Source organism: Papilio polytes, unplaced genomic scaffold (genome assembly GCF_000836215.1).
Source record: "Papilio polytes unplaced genomic scaffold, Ppol_1.0 DF821067.1, whole genome shotgun sequence".
In the NCBI taxonomy this organism is placed as follows: Eukaryota; Metazoa; Arthropoda; class Insecta; order Lepidoptera; family Papilionidae; genus Papilio; species Papilio polytes.
Window position 1 is genome coordinate 2035126 of NW_013528137.1, and position 23758 is coordinate 2058883.

A 23758-nucleotide genomic window follows, 5' to 3' on the forward strand; every position below is an offset into this window, starting at 1 on the left:
GGCACGGACAGCGAGCTGCTGCTACAAGAGACTACTTCGCTCGGTGCTAATGTACGCTCAATTCAGTAGATATTAAAAAAAAAACAAGTTTCCCGACTTCAGGAATATTAAGATAGACAAATAAATGCTTAAAGCTTTCAGCTCCATTACGATTTTTTGTGTAAAGCGAACTCTTCAAGAGAGCAATTAAATTCCATTTCTTATTTTTCAATTGATGAGTTTATTTATTCTATTTCTAATATTCCTATTTCCAGGGCGATTCGGGTAGCGAATCGTCACCGATTCGTTTAAAAGACTTCAAGAGTCAAAACCACAAGACTGGCGCGACAGAGAGAAGTAACCTGGTGACATAGGCTGGCGCATGACGCGACCTCTACCGACTCCCGCGATCTCCCAACTCCTCTCATCTCCCGCAGGAAGAACCATCCCTTCCACTCGGAAACATTAGATTTAACATGTTCTAAACTAAACACGTATAACAATTAGTGCGCAATAATAAATACAAAAAGATAAAAATAATTTTTACATATCATTGGGCGATTGTGACTGCTTGTTGAATATAGACGATTTTCATTTTGTAGAGTTATATATTATATATTGTAAAAAAAATATTACTTAATGTAATAATCGTTCATTCCAATCGAAAACTTAAAAGTACCTATTTGTTAAGTTTTTTTACGTGCAATTATTAATTGCTAATTCTAATTTAAGCGACGTAGTCTGTACAGCATAGTTGATGAAAAGAAAAAGCAATTATTAAAATTAAAGATTTTCTGAAATTGTTTGCAGTTTTTTTTTTATTTTACCTTTTATTTAGTTCAAATTATTTTTAAGGAAATAATGTACATGGTAAGGATCTGCATACACGGACCTAGACGATGGTAATTTACTCCACACACAATAAAACAAAATTTGGTTTACTTTGTCCAAAAATATACATTATAAACAAAGTCGAATATCATTAGCATCTTTTCTTAAACTTACTTACTTTTGAACCTCGGTGTCAACAATAAAGTATAGATGAAAATGCATAGACCCTCTTGTTTATTGACTAACTCAACAAAAACATCTATAGAGCAAAAAGATATTCGGTTACTACAGAATTTACAAGATTTGCGGTAACTTTTGTACCGACGACCTCAACAGTCTGCAACTAGTGATAGCAATGGAACAAAAAGTCGGCGACGCGTTCCTGAGTACGAAATATTATATTATTGTGAAGTCGATAAATCACTAAACCGGGTTTCAACTATGTTGTACCTTTATTGGGCATCAGGTAAACAATTACAAAATAAAACACAACACAAAAATTGTCAACAATGATATTTATTTGGAAGCTTATGCTTTTCCGTAATACTAAATGTTTATATTATAAATAAATATAAATACGTTCAAAAAACTTAGGAACGTGCAGCTATAAAACATTCGTGATGTTAATGATGGCTACATTTGACGTCACATGTGAACACTTCTGAATTTAGAACAAACTATTTTGGTGAAAAAAATATTACCGTTTCATAAAATATCACAATATTAAAAATAACTCATGGTCCATAAAATAATACTAATAGTAATAAACTAGTCTAAATAAATAATAATTTAGTTAATACTTTAATAAAAATCGAAATAAGAAAGTATTTTAATGAAAGCTTTGGTTTACAGTAAGTCAAAATTAATAACTTCTTTTATTTTATATGTACAATTGTTATTTCTGTTTAACAAAAAACAACCTACAATACATAACTGTGTATATACAGTTTTATGTTAAAGATATACCTGGCACATAATAGGCCCGTTTCACAACGTTACAATATTAATTAAAACTGAGAAATTTCCAAACAACTTCAACAAAATTAAAATGGAACAAATTCTGGTCCGGTAAGAGCAGCGCTGTTATCTCAGAAATTTTATCATATTGTTAGGTACAGGAAAGCTACAATACGACAAGAATCTAGGAAAATAACTCATTAGCTGAGTGAAATATATGACTGTGTCAGATAAGTTCGTATAAAATAAATTTTCCGTTTCCATGAATATAAAAATCGTATCCTGGTGGCGCTACAATCGGCTTCTTACATCAAGTTCCAATATGCGCAGAGGAATTTGTTTCATATTTTACCGAGGGCTTTTATATTTGTGATAAGTCTACATATATCATTTTTAGCAGTTATTAAAACGGACCTACTATGTCGATTATAATGACGCGGTTTAATTCAAACTATTGTTAAAAGAAATTTCACTTATCAATATCAATTATATTACTGTTTACTTTAATATTTACCGTATATTTGAACACGCAGGCTCCTTACTTTTAATTTCTTGGCATAAACCCATGGCACTGTATAAAGTACATTCTGTAATTTCCCTTCTGTATATTGGTGTAAAATGTGCCTAATTTGTAAAAGTACACAATAATGGTAAATGCCAATGCATTATTATTATTGGAATAATTCTATATTTAATTCTTATTTGATATACATAGTATAACAATGTTTGGTGTTATCATACGTGAAAACCATTTAAAGAGATGAAACGAACCTATGGGGAAACCTATCGCCCATAATGTATTATTCCCCATCATCCCATCTTAAATCGGTATGAAAAGACAATAAATTTTGACACATAAGTTAGATTTTACCAAAATTAATGTCTAATTAATTTAAAGATATAAAAGAGCAATGGAAAACAAAATATTAAGATAATGTGAAAAAGTCAAACAGCAAGACTGGGTACAACTTAAGTACAGTGAGGTTCGCTGGCGGTGTTCCAACTATAAAGCGATAATCGAACATATTGCACGTGTTTAAACGATAATGGTCTGTAAATGTAACAGCGTAACTCACAAAGATGTATGCAGGTAACCGATTTATTCAAAACATCAATAGCACCGCATTTGGTTATTTATAAAAAGGCACTTTTATGGTAAATGGAATAACGCCAGTGACGCCTACTGTACAAAGACTTAATAAAGTCTAGTGAAACGGAGATTTAAGTTTCTATTTCATTTTACAAAAAGTTCAAATGTAAGCCATTGCTTGTGTTGTGGACGATGTTAATGGCAGTGTAGGTAGTTTCAAATTATCATCCTTATTTCTTTACTACATTGATGCAAGATTTATGCAATTTCGGTATAAAAATTACAAAATTTACAAAATGTGATGCACATCAATTTTGTTTATCATTTGCATTAGGCATAATATAATAAAATTTATGAATCATTTTATAATAACAAAATATATAAGAAATTCTATTAAAAACAATTATATTACATAATAGCTTGCAATTATATTATATTTCAAACTGTTAAAAATTGATCGGATTTGCCTTAATCTTCTACATTAGTAAAAAACAAAGTTTATGTGTCTACAATGCCTTAGGTATTACAAAACACTGGATTAATTTTATGAAAAATCAAATATAAACGACAGTATTCTTTGCACTTAAATAAATAACAAAAGTTTTTTCCTTTTTGTAATGAAGCCTGCACTATGACATTATTTTAAATAATTAGACTTGGTATAATTTCGACTTTAGCAGTGCAAGCAAAAATACATACATTTCCATGACATGTTTTTTTATAACAGTTGCACCATAAACATTTGGTCGACAAAAAAAAAATATCAAAATTTCCATAAGCCTAGCAAACCCATACTATTTCAATGGTGTCTTTGCCCTCATTTGCACGAGCGTTTTTTTAACGCCCTAGCGCTACAAAATCACTTTTGATTCATGAAGTTTTATATTATGTGAACAGATACCTGGAAACGCAGTTTTTACATGTCAAAGTTACCTGTAAATTGTAAATGTAAAAAAAAATGTTTCTCATTAAGTGAATTGTATATTCTTAGAGAAATAAATATCTTAAACCACAAAGTTTTTTTACCGCGCGTTAAAAAAGCGCCCGTGCGAATTTGAGCTTAGGACTAGAATGTAAATTGTTATATTTCTGTATTAAATTTTTATGTATATCTAATATGTATACTAAATGCACCAAAACATGTGTTATATGTATACTGGTGTAATAATTTCAATTTTTTTCCATATAAGTGTGACCGTAAAAGACACATGAATAGTTAAAACCGCTTTCTTACAATTCTAATGCACACTGTTGTCATAAGATGTTTTCTTCAAACTTTACAACCCAGATTATCATTATTTAATTTTTATAAAAAATAAATAATTAGCAACATTTAAAATAAAAAAAGTTTAATGAAATGGTACTGAAAGGTAATTAAACAAAAAGGGAAATATATTTGTCATTTGATATTTGCCAATTAATTATTTATATTGGACGATATAATTTTTTTAAAACCCAATATTTGGTGGTAGGGAATGGTTTTGAATTCTTGCCAAATATTCTTAGTAGTAGACTTAAGATTAACATTAGCATGTTAGTGTAGAGTATATAATTCACAAAGGAGTATTAAATTGACTATCTGTGCCACGCTATGGTGAGGGCTGTGCGAAGCTTACCCCATATCCAAGGGTAAAGCCCACCTCCGCTCCATGCAGCACGGGCCACATATTTCACATAGTCATATAACCCCCAAGGAGCGTGCCCTCCATTCACATAATATACATATGTGAATCCATCCTTACAACGGCCTTTTATAGAATAGTAGTAAGGTAGAAATGAATGTAATCGAAATCTGAAAATACCATTAACAAATTACAATCTAAAACACTACATAAATTAAAAAAAAGTGTAACATACCTTCTCTTTTCATAGAAATGTATAGCCTCATTGTTTGTGGTGAGTACGTGAAGGAATATCGCCTTGACTCTATGTTCATGAGGAAGCTGAACAACTGGTCCCGATAAGTGATTGATCAATACATCCAATAGCATTGTTGCGACTCCAGAACGTCTGAATGATCGGACAACACCTGGAATATCAATAGCCACATGATTATTTTCCAACAAATCACTTATAGGAGAAGACAAACATTCATTTAATTACAAGATATTAGAATATTAATGGTAAACAAGATTTTTCTCCAATCATAGTAAAGTGTAATGTTTAAATAACAAGTTTTTTTTTACATGTTCTTTGGTAATACAATATATATGATAGTGGACTTATCAGGGAAGTTTCAGAATTGAATGTGGCATAGGTTTAATAGCAACCCGCACCATCATAGCTCTAGTATGCTGATTCAAATCTGTGTTTATTTATGACATCACATAGAAACCTCTCAAATTATCAACTATATTATACATGTTTTTACATGTATAATATAGTTGATAATTTGAGAGAAACTTTTGTTTCTCTTGAATTTCTCCAAATATTAAAAGAAACTGCTTCATAACCCATAGGGTTTTTTACCTATGTAGTGATTTAAAAATACTACATTGTTAGAATCAGAGATATTTTAAATCAGAAAAAAGAATTCTTACCTAATGACAGTATATAAGCTACAAGTGTGTCTTTTGATGCAAACCATCTTGATAATATTCCTCTGTCCTCTGCATTTAATTTTAAATATGGTTTGATTTCAGCAACAATGAGCCCTATAATTTGTGTTTTGTATACCGCAGCGAGGGCAAAGAATCTCTCAGAGGATGTTATGTCTTCGTACCATGACTGTGGGTATTCTATTGGGAACCAATCTCTGCATAGTGCTCTAACCTAAAATAAATATTGAAACAGTTTTAGAATTTCTATTAAAAGTGTATTAAAATCTACAAATATCTACAAGTCCAAAAACATTAATAGTAAAATGACATTTATAATTCAACACTTACTTCTTCTAAATCATCAGGGCAAAGGAAACGTAACTGTACATCATTTAATGAACATTTATCTTCTTTCGACTTCTCAATAATCACTTGGAAGCCTTCAGAGAGGTACCTGTAAAAATCATGCATCCCTCTTACTATTCAAACTAACTTTGCTGTTTTTGTTTTAAAAGTAATTTACGAAATTGGAATTTGTTCTATGCTTGTTGTAGTTGTAACTAAACTTTCCCTTTACAGCTATTGTAAATTAAACAATTGTGTTCAATTACAACTTAAGGATGTCAATAATCACACAAACACTGTCGAAGTACTTGCTCTTAATTGAATCTCAATAACACTCAGTACTTACCAGCTGAAGCCAGCCATTCGGTAAATTTGCCATTAATACTAAAATTTAAACACACACCTCATGAATAACTTGTTGAAATCATTTCCAAGAAATAAATATAAAGATTTTAATCACTTGAGAATGAGTGTGAGTGATAACAAATTGTTTAATTTGACAGCTGCTTTTGCTTTTTTTTATTCACGTTAAAAGTTTGACGTTTTTGTTGTTCTGCCAAGAAGAAGTTCGTGACTTAAAGCTATTTTTTGTAAATGTTATAAGTATGCATTTACTTTTATTACGATATTAATTTTGCTTTTTTGCCTTTAGTTTACTTTAAAAATAAAATGTTCTGCACCGAATCGGTAAGTATGTAGCTTGAACAGGAACATAAAAATCCTCGCCATATTGCGGATAAATATGGAACCAATATTTCTTTGCGTTCATTGATCATTGGCGTTCATTAAAAGGCCCTAGCCCTAGACCAGGGTTTTCGATTTCGCGGTTAGGCTACACAGTTTTTATAGCAAGACAAGGTCACTTATTTTATAATCATTATAACTCATAAATGATGAATCCTTATAAAAAAAAAGGTACCGATAAATTGAGAACCTCCTTCTTTTTGGAGTCGGCTTAAAAAAGGTTTTTGGCTGATTTAAAAATTTTCTACCCTTCTAATTTCTATATTTTTATACAAGTAACTTACGCAAATGAAGATTTTAAGATTATTTAACCATACTAAATTCTTCATCGATGTCAGTCTTTGTAGTTATAGTAAAAAGATTGCAAGAGATTACATAAATTAACAGATAAAAATAATTAACTGTAAGAACATAGATAGATTAATCAAACGTTGTAAGCGAACTTTGATTCCTTATAAGTCATACGTTATTAATTACTGGACGATACAGATGTATTGTGCACATGTCGGCACTTGGCGGCGCACGATTGTTTGGTTTTGATTTCCCCACGATGCTCTCCAGACGCCGTGGTGTCGGCTTACAGGCGCTGCTGGCTCAGCGCGACCGAAGAAGATATTTCACACGGCGAAGAGCCCACCACTTGAACAGCTTTCTTTTTGTCCATCCCATACCATAGTATCCATTTCTGGATACCTATAATATATATTGCCTTTGAATATATGTAATAGCAAAAGTCACATGGACTTATTTCCACTTTCGTAACCATAATCCATCGTTCTTATTTTCTTTTTATAATTGCATGTATTTAAAAAAAAACTTAAGAAACTTTTGGTAGTTTAAAAATGAAAGTTTTCTTAAATGATAATGATGTAACGCGGATGTAAGAAGGGATTCAGCTAAGCGAAATATTCTGATTCAGTATGTCCTCTCCCCTATTGTTTAGTTGTAAGCGACGCCTTGCAACATTCTAGGCACGTTGCAGACATCTACAGCCAGAGGTCATTCAAAATTTTGTGGAAATCACGTGTTTGTTATAAGTAGTAAAGAGTAGATATGTGCCAAAAGCCGATATTTTTACGTTATTTTTTGACTTATATTAGATCGTAAAATTGGGCATGGCAACCTCCGCCTCAGTAATTAATATCTTATGTGTTTTTCTACAAAAAGTCTGATGGTTAAGCGATATCTTCCGTCTGCTGTCGGTACAGACACACAGCCATGGGCACACGGACACACAGACAGAGAAGTGAGGCACATGTAGCGTGTGTGTAACCCGAGCCGCCGCCGCACGCGCCTCGCGCATCATTTGCACTCAATCTTAATATCCCACATCACTATGCACCATTACAAATTCATAACAGCATCTTTTCAATATTATAGTTTTTGTTATCTCTAATAATGATTTAAATATCTAGGTTTGACGATTTATGGTCAATTGTATTTATTTGTTAGTTGCAGTTTTTATTTCGTGGAAGATTATAGGGTCAAAATAGTGTAAATAGTTATTTCAAAAACATATTTATTTTATTCAATAAAATCATCAACCCACTACACGTCCCCACTAATGGGCCAGAGCCTACCCTTAGTAAGGGGTGACTAGGCCTTAGTCAACTATGCAGGCCCACTGCGTGTTGGCTGACTTTAAACATATATCTCTGAATTTCTACGCCGAAATGTGCAGGTTTAATCACGATGTTTTCTTTCACCGTGAGAATTTTGGGTAAATGAAACGAAAATCTAAACTCAAATAGGTACATGACAGAATTCGAACCCAGGACCAGTAGATTACAAGTAAAGCACTTAAACCTCAGAGCCACCGACTCTCTTAATTGTATAAACTGTAACGTTTATTATATTTAATGTTAATATTTTGACAATACATTTTAACACAATCTAATCTATACTAACAAATATTAAAGAGGAAAGATTTGTATTTTTGTATATATTGCAATAACACGAGCTATATTTTGTATTATTTTTTTAAGTACACGGGGACGAAGTCGCGAGAAACAGCCAGCAAATTACATAAAAGTAAGGTTGAGGTTAGTATAATCTTTGAGAAAGATTTAAAACGTGACAACATGAAGTTAATCGAATGATTAATTGAGCAAATACATAAACTAGAGTTTCGACCTCTATTTACGCTATCTGAATCCACCGTGAACTTCGTGCCAACTTTATAAATCAGCCTCATTGATGTATATTATCTTAAAAGCGCATAATCATAAGTCGGTATGGCCTCATTAGCATCGGTCGCGAAAAATGTGAGAGTGATAAGATATATGAACAAGGGTAGTCTTTGTGTTCCGGGGGCCGGAAGCCGCGGGCGGGCGAGCACCCTATCATCCCGACCACGACGTGAATACATGTATTTCGAAGAATCGCACAAATTACAAAGATTAACTTTAACAAACATGTTATTGAAATTATTATCATTTTAATATTAACCTTAGCTTCGATAGTTGGCACATAGTTTTAGGTCTTTCGTAATCTAACAAAACTGCTTTTTGATAAAACATTCTTCACTTAGGCGTAAAGGGAAAAAATTCTTGCACATTTTAAAATATACTAGAAACCTAGTCTAGAATATTGCAAATGTGTTTTTGATATTACTAGCTTTCGCCCGCTATTTTGTCTACGTGGTGTTAAAAGTAAGAAGCCTATGTGAGCTTCTAGACTATCCCCTATATCTTTGCCAAATTTCGTCGATATCCATTCATCAGTTTAGACTATAAACGCTAACAAACATCCATCCATCCATTCATCTAATTTTTCACATTGATATTCTATTGATACCTAAATATACTATAATAATATACTTTTTGGCAAAAATAATGGAAATCTCAACTTTGTTTGAAAGATTTTAATTCAAAAAATAACATTAACATTATATTTATAAGACTAATTAATCACAATAATAACTTAAACGTATTAATATATGTAACTTTTAATTTACTTAACTTAACTGTTGCGTATCATTTAAGCTTTGGAAATATGAGGACTGGTTTTATAACCTAGCTTTTCTTAACCATGAAATTAACAGTCTAAGTTGTTTTTTAATTACTAACACCCTCAAAAATAATTACATACTTACGAATAATAAAGATCTAATGCAAATTATCTAAAATCCACAGGCATTTTATTTTACAATGATTTTTTTTCTCTCTGTCTCTCTCTCTTTTGTTAAGCCCATTCAAAATGTTATCCATATGAGTTTTATTTAAATATTATTTTTATAAATATAAAGTAGGCATACTTACATGCGTTGCTATTTTGCAAATGTTTACATTAGTTTTGATTAAACGCACGTGCGCGTTGGGCGTAGCGCTTTACTATCAAATAAAACATATATAAATATATATTTACAAACCTAACCTAACACAGCAGTCGCAGTTATCAATTATACATGTTTTAAACTGATATCTACTACCGCACTAAAGTTAACGAGATGTTATAGACGGACCAAGTCATCTGCAAAGAAAGCGGTGTTACCAACATCAATAATAGAGACAGCTAATTGGCAGACGCTATTTTGTAGTTTCAAATTTTGAACTAGTGATAAGTTGGTCAAACTATAACTAAATGTTCTTGAGATTATAACTTTTGGAAAACTTGGCATTTTTAAGGACGCGGATAATGTTGCCAGTCCGTGCACGGAGGGTGCAAATGTGACGGAACTGGAGTGAAGACAGCGGAGGCGTGGTATGGCAGCCCATGGGAGGGGTAATGTGGTTGCATTTCGTGGTAATCTGGTATTGTTGTCGGTTTTAAGTATTGGTCTAATTCAGCGCCATCTGGCGGTCCGTCGGGCAGCAATGGTCCGTCGACGTCTATCCGGGAGAAGTCGATTTGCTCTCTTTCTGGTGAATGTTCTCGTTTAAGCCTAGCGGCCGAGGAGGCGGTGGGAGGAGGTTTGCGGCGCCGCGGCTGGTATTTGTAGTCCGGGTACTCCTTTTTATGTTGAGCTCTTAACTTTTCTGCTTCTTTAACGAACGGCAGTTTTTGTTCTTCGCTTAAACTTCTGTGGAAGAAGGAATAAAATTTACATACTTATATGTTTATGACTGACTAGCTGTTTTTTTTTTGGCAATGCAGTGCAATGGGCGAGTGTAAGCTAAGTGGCAGTCGAGTGCAGCTCACGCGACATTAGCAGCGTAAGGAGACAGCGTCTGGATATAGTCCCGGCCGACACTATCAAACGATTCTCGATCACTTTGAACTATTCTTTTATTTTATAAAATGTTATAATATAAATATAATATGAATATATCTAAAGCAACAAGATGATTACTAAATCAGAACCTCCACGATCATGATGTTTTTGGATTTCTAGCTTTTATAATCACCATGCGAAACGCAGGCACATTTTACGAATTGTAATAAAAACAGCCATGTCTATTGCCAAATTAACATCAAATTAGAACTCATTTAACCGTTACAATCGCGGTGTGATGACCTTTTTTCTCGATTGTTCTTCAATGACTCGGAACAATATTGCAGGTCGTATTATAACTTTTGAGTCACAACACTGTGAAGAGCGCTGGGACCGCGACGGGCGTGCGACAAGCCTCGCGGGTGGCCGCGGCTTTTACGACGCTCCAGTTACGAATCATTACCAGAAACTCCTATAACTATTGCATTCGATAAAAGCTTATTCCAAATAATTATTTACCACCCGTACTTAGTAAGATATTTAAATAATTGTTTTAAGCAGCTTTTGGTGAAGCTACTAGATGTCTTAAAAAGTAGTTTGTTAGCAGAAAACGTTTTAAAAATATTGAAACTTTTATCAAACCTAGACTAAACTTTACAATAAAACATTCAAACAATACGTGCTTACTAGCTGAACAATTAGTTAAAGTGATTTTTTAATTTTGGTGTGTTGCCCTTGAGTTGACAAAACATTCGCTATTTTTTTTAAAAAAGAATAAACTTTATTAGTCAAAACACGATTTTATTTTAGCAACTGAAGCGAACTGAAACCTGAAAGCAATTTAAGCATAAATAAAACCTTATCAAAGCAAATCTGTACCATCATTTTTGGTCACGGGAAATAGATGACTAATTCCGAAAATATTCATCATTGATTAAACCTGGTCTAAGTTTATACATTTACAAAATATGCGAATCGGTCAATGATATTGTGGTTCGGATGGATCTCGATTTTAGAGACAGTTAGATGGTATCGAGCGGCGGGTATTTTAATGAGTAAACAATCGATGCACGCCGCACGGCTGGGGGCCGCACGCGCGCCCCACAGCGCCACACAGCGCCACAACGACCCGCTACTTTCTCAGCCCTTGCCAGCCAGCACCATCACTAAACACTTGACTTTGTAACTCAGAACGTGTGTTTAGAAACATAATTCGCTCCCATTGTCGTTAAATGGATACGGAAGATCCCTCAGTACAGATTTCTTCACAACTATGCTTTTTCCTTGTTGACTTAAACCCTAACTCATGTCAACTCTACTCCTCGTTTTTTGGTGTGTATTAAAAGGTGGCAAAAAAAGAGCGGTCACCTGAATTCGCCGAGAAAGCAAAGCGATCGCTGCCCATATACATCCGCGATTGCAAATGCGTTGCCAACCCTCATTATAAAGAAAGCTTCGCACATAAAGAAGATATTTCCCCATTCTTATGCGATTCCTTCACCGTCAAATCCACTTTCCCATCCTACCCTTTACGTATCAGAAAATAGTAGGAAATAAAAGGGACTATCATTAGGTCTCTTTCTTCCTGATCTTTTCTTTAGATTCTTTAAGATATATTTAGATCCTATATACGATCTGCTATAATGAGTATGTAGATGTAAACTTACTTCCACATGGAGCCAAGAGACTTGCTGAGCTCAGCGTTGTGCAGAGAGGGCCGCTGCTCGGAGAGGCGACGCCGCATCGCCTGCGCGAACACCATGAATGCGTTCATAGGACGTTTCACGTGTCCGTGGCGCGTCGCACCTCCGCCTCTGATACAACAAAATACAATGTTAATATTAGAGATATTGCAATTTCATGAGGCATTACATACTCATATTAAATTTAATACAAGTGGACAACAAAATTGCTTCCAATATTAAAGCTAGAAAGTCAAATTTGGCTTCATTAAAATCATAAACGGTCAATGAAACGTTGTTTATTTTTGTGTAACCTTTTACCGGCTATTGTCGAGTAAGCTTTCATTTAAACCTAACACGTATCGAAAGTTCAAACAAAGAGTAGGTAACTTAAAATTGAGCGGGTGCTTGGCTGCGTCGGTACATTCAAACGGCTTTAAATTTCGGCGTGCGCCCGATAATTACGAAGCAAGCGGGCCATCGAACGATGACTATAAAGAAAATAAGTTACGAGTGCGTTTACACATGCAGTAAAAAGTTGTATACCGCTGTAGATTTGTAAAAAGGCGAAGTGGCGCGGCCTCACGTCATTTTACGCTCGTAAACATCTCTTATTTTATTACGTTTTTTATTTTCTAGTGCCGCGTTCGGGTTTCCTCGAGATCTCAATGCTGACAATAAATTATGTTTGATTTTTTTTCAAACGCTGACACGCCACTAAAAGTCGATCGATTACTAACGGATTGGTAACCGCCAGTCGACACGAGTTAATCGGCTGACGGCTGACGGCTTCGGCGAACCCATGTCGATTTCCTTCTTTATTAGTGAGAACGATTTCTCGCAACGAAATAATATTAACTTAAAATTTATTGGTTTACATTTTTCTTTTATTTACCTAACTGACCAGACAGTAAATCAGATTTCATCCCGTTTTGATTTAAAAAGAAATTTGCCTATACATACATACGATATGTGTACATTTCAAAATTAGTTTTGCAACCAAAACTTTAAAAAACAAATTGAGTTTGTAACCCTAAATTTGTAACTAGATGTACTAAGAATTTAAAATAGTAAATGATATGTAACAAGTTTTGTCTTTTGACTGAAAATTATGTATTAGCTACTGTATTTGTCAAAACAAATGACCTAGAAAAATGCATTCTTCAAATACTTAGTGGTTACGAGTGATGTAAATGTTGCTCTGCTTCAACAAAAAAGGTTTACTCCACTATTAGTTCCGTATAATCAATGTTAATAAATATATAAATGTTTTAAATCGATGATTGAACTGAGCGAAGTTTTTGTTGTGCGGCAAGCGGGACCCACCGCACGTCGACATCTGGTTAGTAACATCTCAGCTCTTGACAATCTCAGATATCATTTATGTGTTGTAACTAGTAGTACTTCCTAATTATGGAATGGTAGAATTTTACATTCGTTATCGACCTTATTGCCTTGAATTTTAATTTCTGCTGGCACTACAAATATTAAAGAACCTAGCACGTAACTTTCGTTCAAAAATGTTCTAAATACGATGGACCCTCGATGGGAAACTCTAGTCGGTGCTGCCACCGGAAAAAAAATAGACGTCGGTGCTAGCTGTTTAATAATTAGTTATAATAATGTCTTACGAAAGATTAAACAATTTAATGTCCTGAAGATTTAAAAAAACTAAAGTAATTACCTCTAGGTAGTATAACTAGAAAGCTCATACAGCTGTAAGGGAGACGGAGCGACTGTAAAATTAAAAGTAGAGTTGTAAATCATCTTGTGCATGACTATAAAACTTTTTTGTCAGAAATCCTTTCCGTTTCGTAATAGGTTTAAGTCATTTTGTAATAATTTGGAATGTCGTAACACTGTCAATTTTTTGACGATACTTTTTTAACGATTAATTTTAACGTTGACGAAGATGAAGGCCCTTGTATATTTACAGAAATTATTTGTTATTATGAAATTTGGGAAGAATTAAAATGCAAGTTTAAACTGTCGTGGTTTTTACAAATGCAATGTTCGTAAGATACGGTTTTCTAATATCGGAAGCAAAAACAACATTAAATTTAAATGCAGCCAGAATTCAACTGTTAATTGTCTTGTGTTAAAGATATTTATGTATCTATTAAGATAACTTTCACTAAACTATTTTAGACTAACTTTCGCCCGCGACTCCCTTCTCGTGGAATTAAAAAAACAAAAGGAATTAGCCTATGTGTTCTTTCAGACTATGTTTTACAGTTGTCCCAAAATTCATCGAGATCCGTTCAGCAGTTTAAGCAACAACCTACAACAAACATCCATCCATCTAAACTTTCGAATTATTATATTAAAAAGAAGTAAGATTGCAACAAATAATCGAGATAACGAACAAAATTTGATGATGTTTAGTCTTCATTAGTCAGTAAGGTCTCGTCCCAGTTCGGAGTTCAAGGCACCTCTAACTGATGGAGACCTGCAGTTCGCGAGAAGCTTGCGTGTAAACTAGCTGAGCAAACAGTTGTGATTCACACGTTTCGAGACCGCCGCACCGGTAGGTAACTACTTCGCAACATATATGGAGGAAATTTTAACAGTAATGTAATACGTTATTAATTTTTTTTAATACATACGTATTTGTTTTTATTTTCTTATCAACAGCTAATAGTCAACCAAGTTAATCCCTGATAAATTATTGTCCCCGTCAATCAATAGATTTTGGTAAATAATAATATTGGGACCATAGGGTAACCTACAAATGGTTCGTTGTCTCTTACGTGGTCCCCATTCTTAAATCTTAATTTCTATCTCCATGGTCCACATGGTGACATCAAAATATTTTCTCTCCTTTTTGACCGACTTCCCAAAAGAAGGAGGTACTCAAATCGTCTGTATGTTTTTTATGTGTGTTACGGCATAACTCCGCCGCTAGTGGACCGATTTTGATAATCCTTTTTTATCCGAAATGTAGTGCTTGCAGGTCCCATTTTTTTTGTTTGATTTTTGGAGTCAAAGACTACGACGTAGTGAAATAGTTTTGTAATAATAAACTTCCACATTCACTTAAGTGATTATACAAGTACCTATCACTCTTTTCAGTAACACGATCGGTTAAAAATAGAATTCACAAAATGTGTAATGTAATGAGTAAGATTGTTATGGGTCTTTTGATTTATTGAGTCCATTAAAGTTGTACCTGCCGCGACTGCCGCGCGAGGTCAGCTGGCCTCATAAAAACTCTTAACACGTGTCAAATTTTGTGGCGACAGCAATACTGAACTGCGCAGCTACCCGATTACAAGCTAAGAGTTGTTTTGAATGTAAATGTAAATATAACACGACATATAACTACTGAAGGATGTAAAACATGTAAGCTTATGAAATACAATCCGTAAAAGCTTAGCGCGGGTAATAAAGCACAATTCGTTAATAATTGTTTTCTTTCTTCTTACCATATCTAATTGAATTTATTTTAGACTTGATTTCATATTACTTTCATAAATTACTCAATTTTGATGAAAACTTAATTTTTAAAATCGCGTTCTGACACTAACGATGCCATGGAACCTATTAATCTTTTGGATATTGTCATAAATTAGGGAAGTGATGATATCCTAATCCAATAGCAAGTAAGATGACAATCGAGTAGATAACTCTCGTATGCAAGAGGCCATTGGCTGAGGAAGTCATAAACAGCGCGGATGGCTGTCATCTATGACGACCCCGCCCACGCTATTTCTGCGTTGAGCTGCGCCGGCGCAGCGGGCAGCGGGCAACGGCGATTCTTGCATAAATCTGCGAAGCGAACATAATGTCGGACAGCTTGTGTGTTACTATTTAGTTTCGCCCCATTTGTTTATATCTATTACGATACTTAAACGTTTTAAAAACACCTTTTAAATCTTAACATGTAAATTAATAAGTCAAGTAAATTTGTGCATGATATTTTACTACACATTTTTTTTTACTTATTCATATTATAAGTATGTGTTCTGTGGCTTAATCCAAATTAAAATCTATTTGATAATGTCTATTGTTGAAATAAGTACATTAGAGGAAGTTCGAGAGTAGCCCCAGTGGTAGAGAAGGTAAGGAGTAAAAGGTTAGCATGTTATGAGGAAAGATGAATAGAATGTTACAAGGAGAATGTTAGTTATGAGTGTAGAAGGGTACACCGGTAGAGATAGACTTAGAAAGAGATGGATGGATTGCGTAAAAGGTGACATGATCAAAAAGGGAGTGATGACTGAGATGACGTATGATACAGTTATTTGGAGGACAAAAGCCTGTTGTGCTAACCCTACTGGAGTAGGATAAGGAGGAAGATGATGATGATGAATATTTATAGCTACTGCCGAGGAAAAACATATGTATTATCAGAAAATGTAAATTAAAATCATAAAACTACCGTATTTAAACAATCTCATATGTTGTAACTATACAATTTACAATAGCGTGTTTAAAACATATTCTTACATATAACATATACAAATTGAATAGTTAAATCGTTTTTCTGTCAGTCTGTCGCCAAGTCCTGAAATCTAAACATCCCCCAGACCGAAGTTATCTTTACAGCTGATTTAACAACGGTCATAAAACAATTAATGGCGCTGTAAAAGGCACGGTAGCGATGGACACACAATCATCACTCGCCCACTTGAGGGAGCTTATCAAGTACAAATTACACCCCTACTGTATCCGTGTATCACCTGGTTGCTTGATCATCCATGGGAACATTTAAAAATAACTTTGATCCCACAACTTATCTACATTTTTTTTATTATTAAATTAAAAAGTTAAAAGTACAAAAATACTTCTCGATTTTAGTCAAATTAGTGAATTATGGTATTAACCTAATTAATTATTAACTATGGCATGAAAAATATGAAAATATATGAGGTATAGAGTATTGTATCGGACTGACTTGCCTCGTTGTCCTGCGATGAACTTGAGGAAAGTCTGGACGTTAAATTGTAACTCCCTTGTTCTCGCTCAGTATAAAACCCTCACGATACCGGCCTTTCCCTAGCGTGAGGGTGTTAGTATTTTCGGAGTGATTTGAGAAATAAGAGATAACGTATAATAGGAGTATGTAGATTGCCATACTTTTAAAATAAATTAAATTTTATTTTTGTAATTTTTCATTATTGATGTTATTAAACACTTAAATAAAGATTGTTGTTTTAACGAAAACATTAAAGGAATTCACAACACGACGTGAATCGACCAGCATAAACGAGTTATTTGTATTTGCTGATAAATCATAACCAAATAAGTGTGAAATTCCTTGGAATATTGTGCAATTTGATCACATTTTGTATTATAGTTATCTTTGAGTTGTTTGTTGATATTTTGTTAGATACTAGCTTCCGCCCGCAGCTCTGTTCGCGAGCAATTAAAAAAAGCAAAGTCAATAGACTATGTGTTCTTTCAGACTATGCTTTATATCAATGCCAATATTATTGAAATCCTTTAAGCATTAAGGCTACAAACAGTAACAAACATCCATTCATCCAACTAAACTTTCGCATTTATAGTATTACTAGCTGTTGCTAGCAACTTCGCCCGCGTGAAATTTAAAAATAAGAGAGAAAATAGCCTATATTACTCACAGATAAATTACCTTTCTAATGGTGAAAGATTTTTTTTAAATCGGCCCAGTAGTTTTTGAGTTATCTCAAAACATACAAGACACAAATCTTTCCTCTTTATAATATTAGTACGAGTATAGAAGAAGTAAGTCAGTATTAATAATTGTATAATTTTGAATTACATTACATGCTTTTCTTCTATTCTTTCCATTGAAATAAAAACAATTCGTTTAAACTATAGTAGAATCATAGTTTAGTTAGTCCCTTGATGTTCTTATAACGTAATTGATTGATTTACAAGTATATTTCGAAGTGAGTTATCAAGTAAGTCCTTGACATACATTGTTGAAGTCAATGCAATTAGGGTGCTAAGGCTGTGAGGGGTTGATGTATGGGAACGCATCTGTGTCCACACGGGCATTGATAATGTCCGACACGCGTTATCTATAACCGTAAAACCAACAAACAACTGTCCATGGAAATATCTTTAAAAGGAAATAATTTCCACGATATATTTCTACGTTTAGTTTAGACAATAATTGAACAGTTATACTTTCTATGTTTCGGTCAAATGAAGCAGTGAAAAATAATACAACGCTACGTTTGTCTTCATGTTCGACACACGCGAGTTCATTAATTTGTAATGATTAGTTATGATAATTCGATATAATTTGGTTTCGGGACACTCAATGTCATCCTTTCCATTACGATTATCTTAAACACTAACTATATGTTATACTAGTTGTTGCTTTCGACATCTTCCTCGTAATATTAAAAAATATAGCCTATGGTACTCATTGATACGGTAGCTTTTTAATGGTGAAAGAATTTGAAAATCGGTCCAGAAGTTTTTGTGTTATTACAATACAAATAAACAAATCGTTTCTCTTTATAATATTAGACAAACCCCGATACACACGTTCAGTTTAACTGAACAGTTAAACCGCAGTGAAAGTACAGTTAAAACGATAGCTACACATACAATTTTCTCTATTTAGATGTGGATAGTTCACATAGTTAGTACAATTTTCATCTATTTATTTCAAAATCACTGCTTTTTAGCCTTGAAAATGCGCATCACCGAAGTACTTCCATAAAAAGCAACTTTGTACATATCAGGGCATCGCGAATAATATTTAGCGTATACGAGTACCATACGGTGTAAGTAGGCTTGCGGTAATGAAGAGCAACGCTGGGCTCGGTGTTAACTGTGAGCATTACCGCGCGCCCGCTAACCGCTCACACGGCGCCGACCAGATTACGTTCTGTCAATATTTGTACCTCATGCGCTCATGCGGTCCTGGTACTACTGCCACATTCCTATTGCAACATTCAACGTCTACAAACATCTAGAAATCTATTGATTGTTGAAACTCATTTAAATGGAAGAGTAGAGAAACTCGACAACTTTTTGAAGAATGCAACAGTTTCAAAAACAAAAAATTCAATAAAATGGTTACTCCTAAAGAATTTAGATACTATTTACACACTATTTCCAAAAACAAATTACGCTGACAGTGTAAATTAAAAAATATATTAACAGATAAAATGATACGTTTGTAAAAATTCCAACAAACAAATAAAAATACCACATGAGGTCTAACTGATACGTCCTACAAATGTCAAAAGGGCACCTAACGAACTGGAAGATAGTGGTGCAAGTAAACAGGGGGAAGGGCGGGCGGTGTCGGCACCTGTGCCGCATTGTTTGTGCCCCCAATTAAAAGGGAGGTTAGAATGGGTGTGCACACTGCGCCCGCGCTGTTTGCCGCCCGCCGCCGGCGAGGTGAGGCGAGGAAGTCTTAATCTAACAACAGACCTCTAATTTCCAAGGTATTGATGAACTTCGAAAGGAATTTATGTTGGCATTAAGAAATCTGTTTTGTTTGATTTAACAATTACAATACTACTTTTACTGTTTGATAATTTCTATTGATATAGTAGTATTGACAGTTTTAATTTAAAAATTGATTTTTTACATTATTATAGATTTAATGTCAAAGATTTCTAGAATGTTGTAAAAGCGTTAATTACTGAATTATTAGAATTGCCAAATAACTAGTGTCTTTCAATATGGTTTTGCTGAGATCGTCATCAAGGTTTTGAGTACTATATAGCTAATACAAACAGGCAAGTCCGGGGACTCCCTTAAGGCGGTTTAGATAAGCACCCCACAAAGAGAATGTTTGCGCAGGCGCACTATCGCATCTACACGCGGAAATAAATCGGTAGGGAACAGGAAGATGATAAAAATTGTCACACGACGCACCCCAATGTTAAGAAACACTACCACGAAACAACACTCAAAATATAGATTAATTTTATTGAGATATCATATGCAGCTATAATCCTTTTACCGATAAGAGAACAAACTAACGATTGTCGGTTAAAACAGAATTACACTTTTGGAGTACAGAAGAGCAACGCATGTAAGACAGGTGTTATGGTTTTGACATTGGATTTACTTACTCTCTAGTCCTATCAAATTACACCATTCTTATATTATAACACTTTCCATAATTTAAACAGTTAACTTAAAATAAACGATCAATCATATCTAGTTAAGCGATACATAAGTAGCCTCCACAGAGCTTTTGATCCGTCCTTTAAGAATCACCCCTATTAGTCAGTATATTTTTTACAGGAACTAATTTATTTCTTCCTATTTAATAGACAATTCCTAAGAATTTTATAGCGATTGTTATATGAAAACCTATGGCATATTTACTGGTCGAATCTACAGATGTTTTCTAACTCGTGTTCTAATTTGTTTTATAAGAAGGGAAAGTATTTCGCACTTATTCATCAAAACGTCTTTCGTAGGCGTTAAATAGAACTTCAATATTTACGGTAAAGACGTACTCTTCGCTTTATCGAATTAACAGCTTGTACTTGCTATGAATATTATGGTAGTTACTATAATATTTAATATTTCTGAAAGTTGTCGTTGCCAAGTAATCAAGATTTGTAAACCTTGTGTTATGCGACTTCAAAACGCAGTAACAGCCTGAACCGAAGCTTCTACGGGAATTCTCGAGTTTAGTTACTCTTAAACGACGTTTAGGCTAAGCGCCATCTGTGTTCGCCCACCTCAAGTCCGGTGAAACTAGAAATGTCTCTTCAAGGCAAACAGTAACAAAAAATGACGACCACCAAGACAACAACACTTTATGTTGACGATTTATTTATCTCAAAGTCATCTTTAATCATCGATGTCTCCATAAGAAGCGATGAAAAGAACAAAATGTCAATCTCAATGGAATTCCTTTGAAAAAAGACGCATTTGAATAAATACCGACAGTTGATAGGAAATTAATAAACAAGCAGGAGATAAGAGATAAGGCGGTATTCAATTAGCGGGCATACATAAAGTGCCGGCTTCAGTGGAAACGCACCGATGACCCGGGGTCATATAACGCTGTATCTTTAACTCTCATACATATAGATATACAGTAATTACGGAATAGTTTAGAGCGTTAGGGCGGGAATACAAATGCCAGTAAAATGTAACAGAAGCATACCAGTTACTGGCGTAATGTGTATACATGCCAGTAAAATGAAACTGTAGCTTGCATGCCGGTTCACAAGACCATAGGAGACGAGTCAGTGCAAGCTTCGTAGCTGCTTTTGAATTCTTCGGCGCTTGCCCGTAGCTGTAACTGGCAGCTATATACCCACCTTTAGAGCATCAACAATATAAAATGTTCAGAGAAAAGAAAAGATGTCGAACGAAATGTTTGGTTGTAAGTAACATGTCTTATGCTGGTGAATTCGCATTATGGAATCATTGGAGAAAAATCACTTTTGTTTACTGTTTAAATAACTTTAGATTTAGTGGTAAGTGAGTAGAGTAAAGTCAACTGTATTTAGCTGCCTGCTTTATAAAGCTGCCCTCTTACCTCTTTGACGACGCCAATGTCTGAAGGTCTTTTGTTGTGATAAAATCCCCCAATGCTGTCATTTATAATATAAAATGATATTTCGAAAATCAACTCTCTATTTAAAAATCAAGAAGTCAAACTTATTTGTAACGCTTTATTTATATGTATATCTATGGTGTCTTGCATATATTAATTTAACTCATACTATGGTCTACTAAGTATATATGTATACATTAAGTTGAATGCAATTGAAATTAAAAATAAAATATCCGTACGGTGCAGCCGCGTGGTTTGTTTATTGTTATCAGTCGAGGCACTTTCAAATAATACAAAGATCCGGAGACCACTTGAGCTCTCGTTTTCAAGTGTTTCTCTTATCGGAATATGCACCAACTTAATATGTTAAATCATTTGTAACAATACGCTACGTTTCCGATACCTCGTCTACTGAAATGAAACCGATATCCGATACTTATTGTTATTCAGTTTTATAAACTAATTTTGTCAGAGATATTAATTATACTTCATACCTACGCCTAAATTGTGTAAAGAGATAAATGAAATCAAGAAATAGGAATTAAGTAATTTACGAGTTAGGCGTATTAAATGTTTAGACTTTAAACTGGACATTAAAACACACATAAAAAAATAAAAAGAAACAGACGAATTGAGTACCTCCGTCTTTTGGGAAGTCGGTCAAAAATGTAGTAGTAATCCAAAAATAAACGGATATAGAATAACGAGTTTGATAACTGGTAACTGCACCCGTTTTTATCCTAATTAAAAATGTTTTGGAAAACGTTAGTTTAAAATCATTTTGTTTACTAAACAAAATTCGATATCAAAATAGACAACAAATTAATTTCCGAGTGAAAAAATATGAATATAATCACTTGCTATCTTTACATTACTATAAACTTTATTCAGCTTGGAAAGCTGTAGTAATATTCTTAATTAAAAACATGAAAAACATGTGGGTATTTCAAAGCTGTTTATGAAAAACCTCGAAACTGAAAGCCATGACCTTTGTAATCAATGTCAAAACAATAATTCCACAATTAAAATTATACACGAAACATTTACTTAAATAATATAAAATTAATGCTTCCTGAAAATGTCGAAAAGACATTCCATTTTTGAAGTCTAGACATAAAGAAAAACTTACTTAGCGGGCTGTGGCACGATGGTGTCATAATTGAAGGACTGCAGCAACTTGCCGACTGCCTCATTGATCTCCAGCTTGTCGCACTTGCGTTCCCGTTTCTGGTCCCAGCTCATTTCGTGGCAATACTCGATAGTTTCCTGTGACTCGCGAGCGGGCGGCAAGGCGAGGCGGGAGCGCGTCCGTCGACTCGCGCGCACAGACTATAAAGACTTCCTTATGCCGTGCGCTATATTATAAAAGCTCGAAGGGGCGCGCGCGCGGGCATCGTCTGCACGTTGTTTACTTCAACGATCTTGTAGTGTTATTGTTTTTTTATGTTAAACACATATAGTGGAAGCAGTAGCAATTTAGTGTTGTGACTAAATTAATTGCTAAAATGGTACAAACAAATTAGAAGCTTTACTTAGTTGAAGGTTAATGTAGTTTTATGATTTTATTGTATTTTGGTATAATTGAAATTTTCATTGGTAAGGTAAAGAGTTTTACGCTAGTTTACGAAAATGAAATAAATTTATTGTATTTTAGTGTTATAAAGTTAATGCATTACTGAAATACGTATTTAATATTTAGAAGCGCATTTATTATTCAAGGCGAACCAACGTAACAATAATATTTACGTGAAACATCATCGAGCACTGAAGCGATCGTCATTTGTCATGGTTTCGTTAATAGGTACGCGGCGCGCTCGTAAAGGCTGCAGATTTTCCGAGTTTTCCCGTAGCGGGGCCGTGTGGGCGGAGTGCGGGCCCGCCTCGGCGCGCCATTGGCGCTGCCGGCCGCTGTGACGTGCGGCCGCGCCGCTGCCCGCTACACTCCGCTCTCCGCAC

The 23758-nt window shown here is 34.4% G+C and overlaps 3 protein-coding genes across 3 annotated transcripts in view; 1 reads left to right on the forward strand and 2 right to left on the reverse strand.

Moving 5' to 3' along the window:
* Positions 1-670, forward strand: part of LOC106109670 (potassium voltage-gated channel protein Shab-like) — a 41928-nt gene extending 41258 nt beyond the window's left edge. The window contains exons 9-10 of the mRNA XM_013291255.1: positions 1-51; positions 255-670. Coding sequence (XP_013146709.1) covers positions 1-51; positions 255-353 — 150 coding nt within the window. The 3' untranslated portion in view covers positions 354-670. The remainder of the gene's footprint in view (positions 52-254) is intronic.
* Positions 671-1655: 985 nt separating this feature from the next.
* Positions 1656-6237, reverse strand: LOC106109820 (N-alpha-acetyltransferase 60). The gene is made up of 5 exons (XM_013291439.1): positions 6089-6237; positions 5746-5851; positions 5398-5629; positions 4715-4886; positions 1656-4649 (listed from the first exon to the last, which is right to left on the reverse strand). Exons 1-5 carry the CDS (start codon positions 6103-6105, stop codon positions 4433-4435), a joined length of 744 nt encoding a protein of 247 aa, XP_013146893.1. The 5' UTR covers positions 6106-6237; the 3' UTR covers positions 1656-4432.
* Positions 6238-9399: 3162 nt separating this feature from the next.
* On the reverse strand, positions 9400-23141 carry LOC106109866 (transcription factor SOX-9-like). The gene is made up of 3 exons (XM_013291503.1): positions 22932-23141; positions 12307-12453; positions 9400-10507 (listed from the first exon to the last, which is right to left on the reverse strand). The coding sequence occupies exons 1-3, from the start codon at positions 23042-23044 to the stop codon at positions 10108-10110; spliced, it is 660 nt and encodes a 219-aa protein (XP_013146957.1). The 5' UTR covers positions 23045-23141; the 3' UTR covers positions 9400-10107.
* Between the last annotated feature and the right edge of the window lie 617 nt (positions 23142-23758).

Bases quoted from the DNA above. Each gene is read 5' to 3' on its own strand.
- LOC106109866 (XM_013291503.1), bottom strand. From the start codon at position 23,044: ATGAGCTGGGACCAGAAACGGGAACGCAAGTGCGACAAGCTGGAGATC. The intron at 12,454-22,931 runs GTAAGTTTTTCT...TTGTTGTATCAG, and splicing joins ATCGTGCCACAGCCCGCTAA to AGGCGGAGGTGCGACGCGCC. The intron at 10,508-12,306 runs GTAAGTTTACAT...CTTCTTCCACAG, and splicing joins TCTCTTGGCTCCATGTGGAA to AAGTTTAAGCGAAGAACAAA.
- LOC106109820 (XM_013291439.1), bottom strand. The intron at 5,630-5,745 runs GTAAGTGTTGAA...TATTTATTTTAG, and splicing joins GCCCTGATGATTTAGAAGAA to GTTAGAGCACTATGCAGAGA. The intron at 4,650-4,714 runs GTATGTTACACT...TGGTATTTTCAG, and splicing joins CATTTCTATGAAAAGAGAAG to ATTTCGATTACATTCATTTC.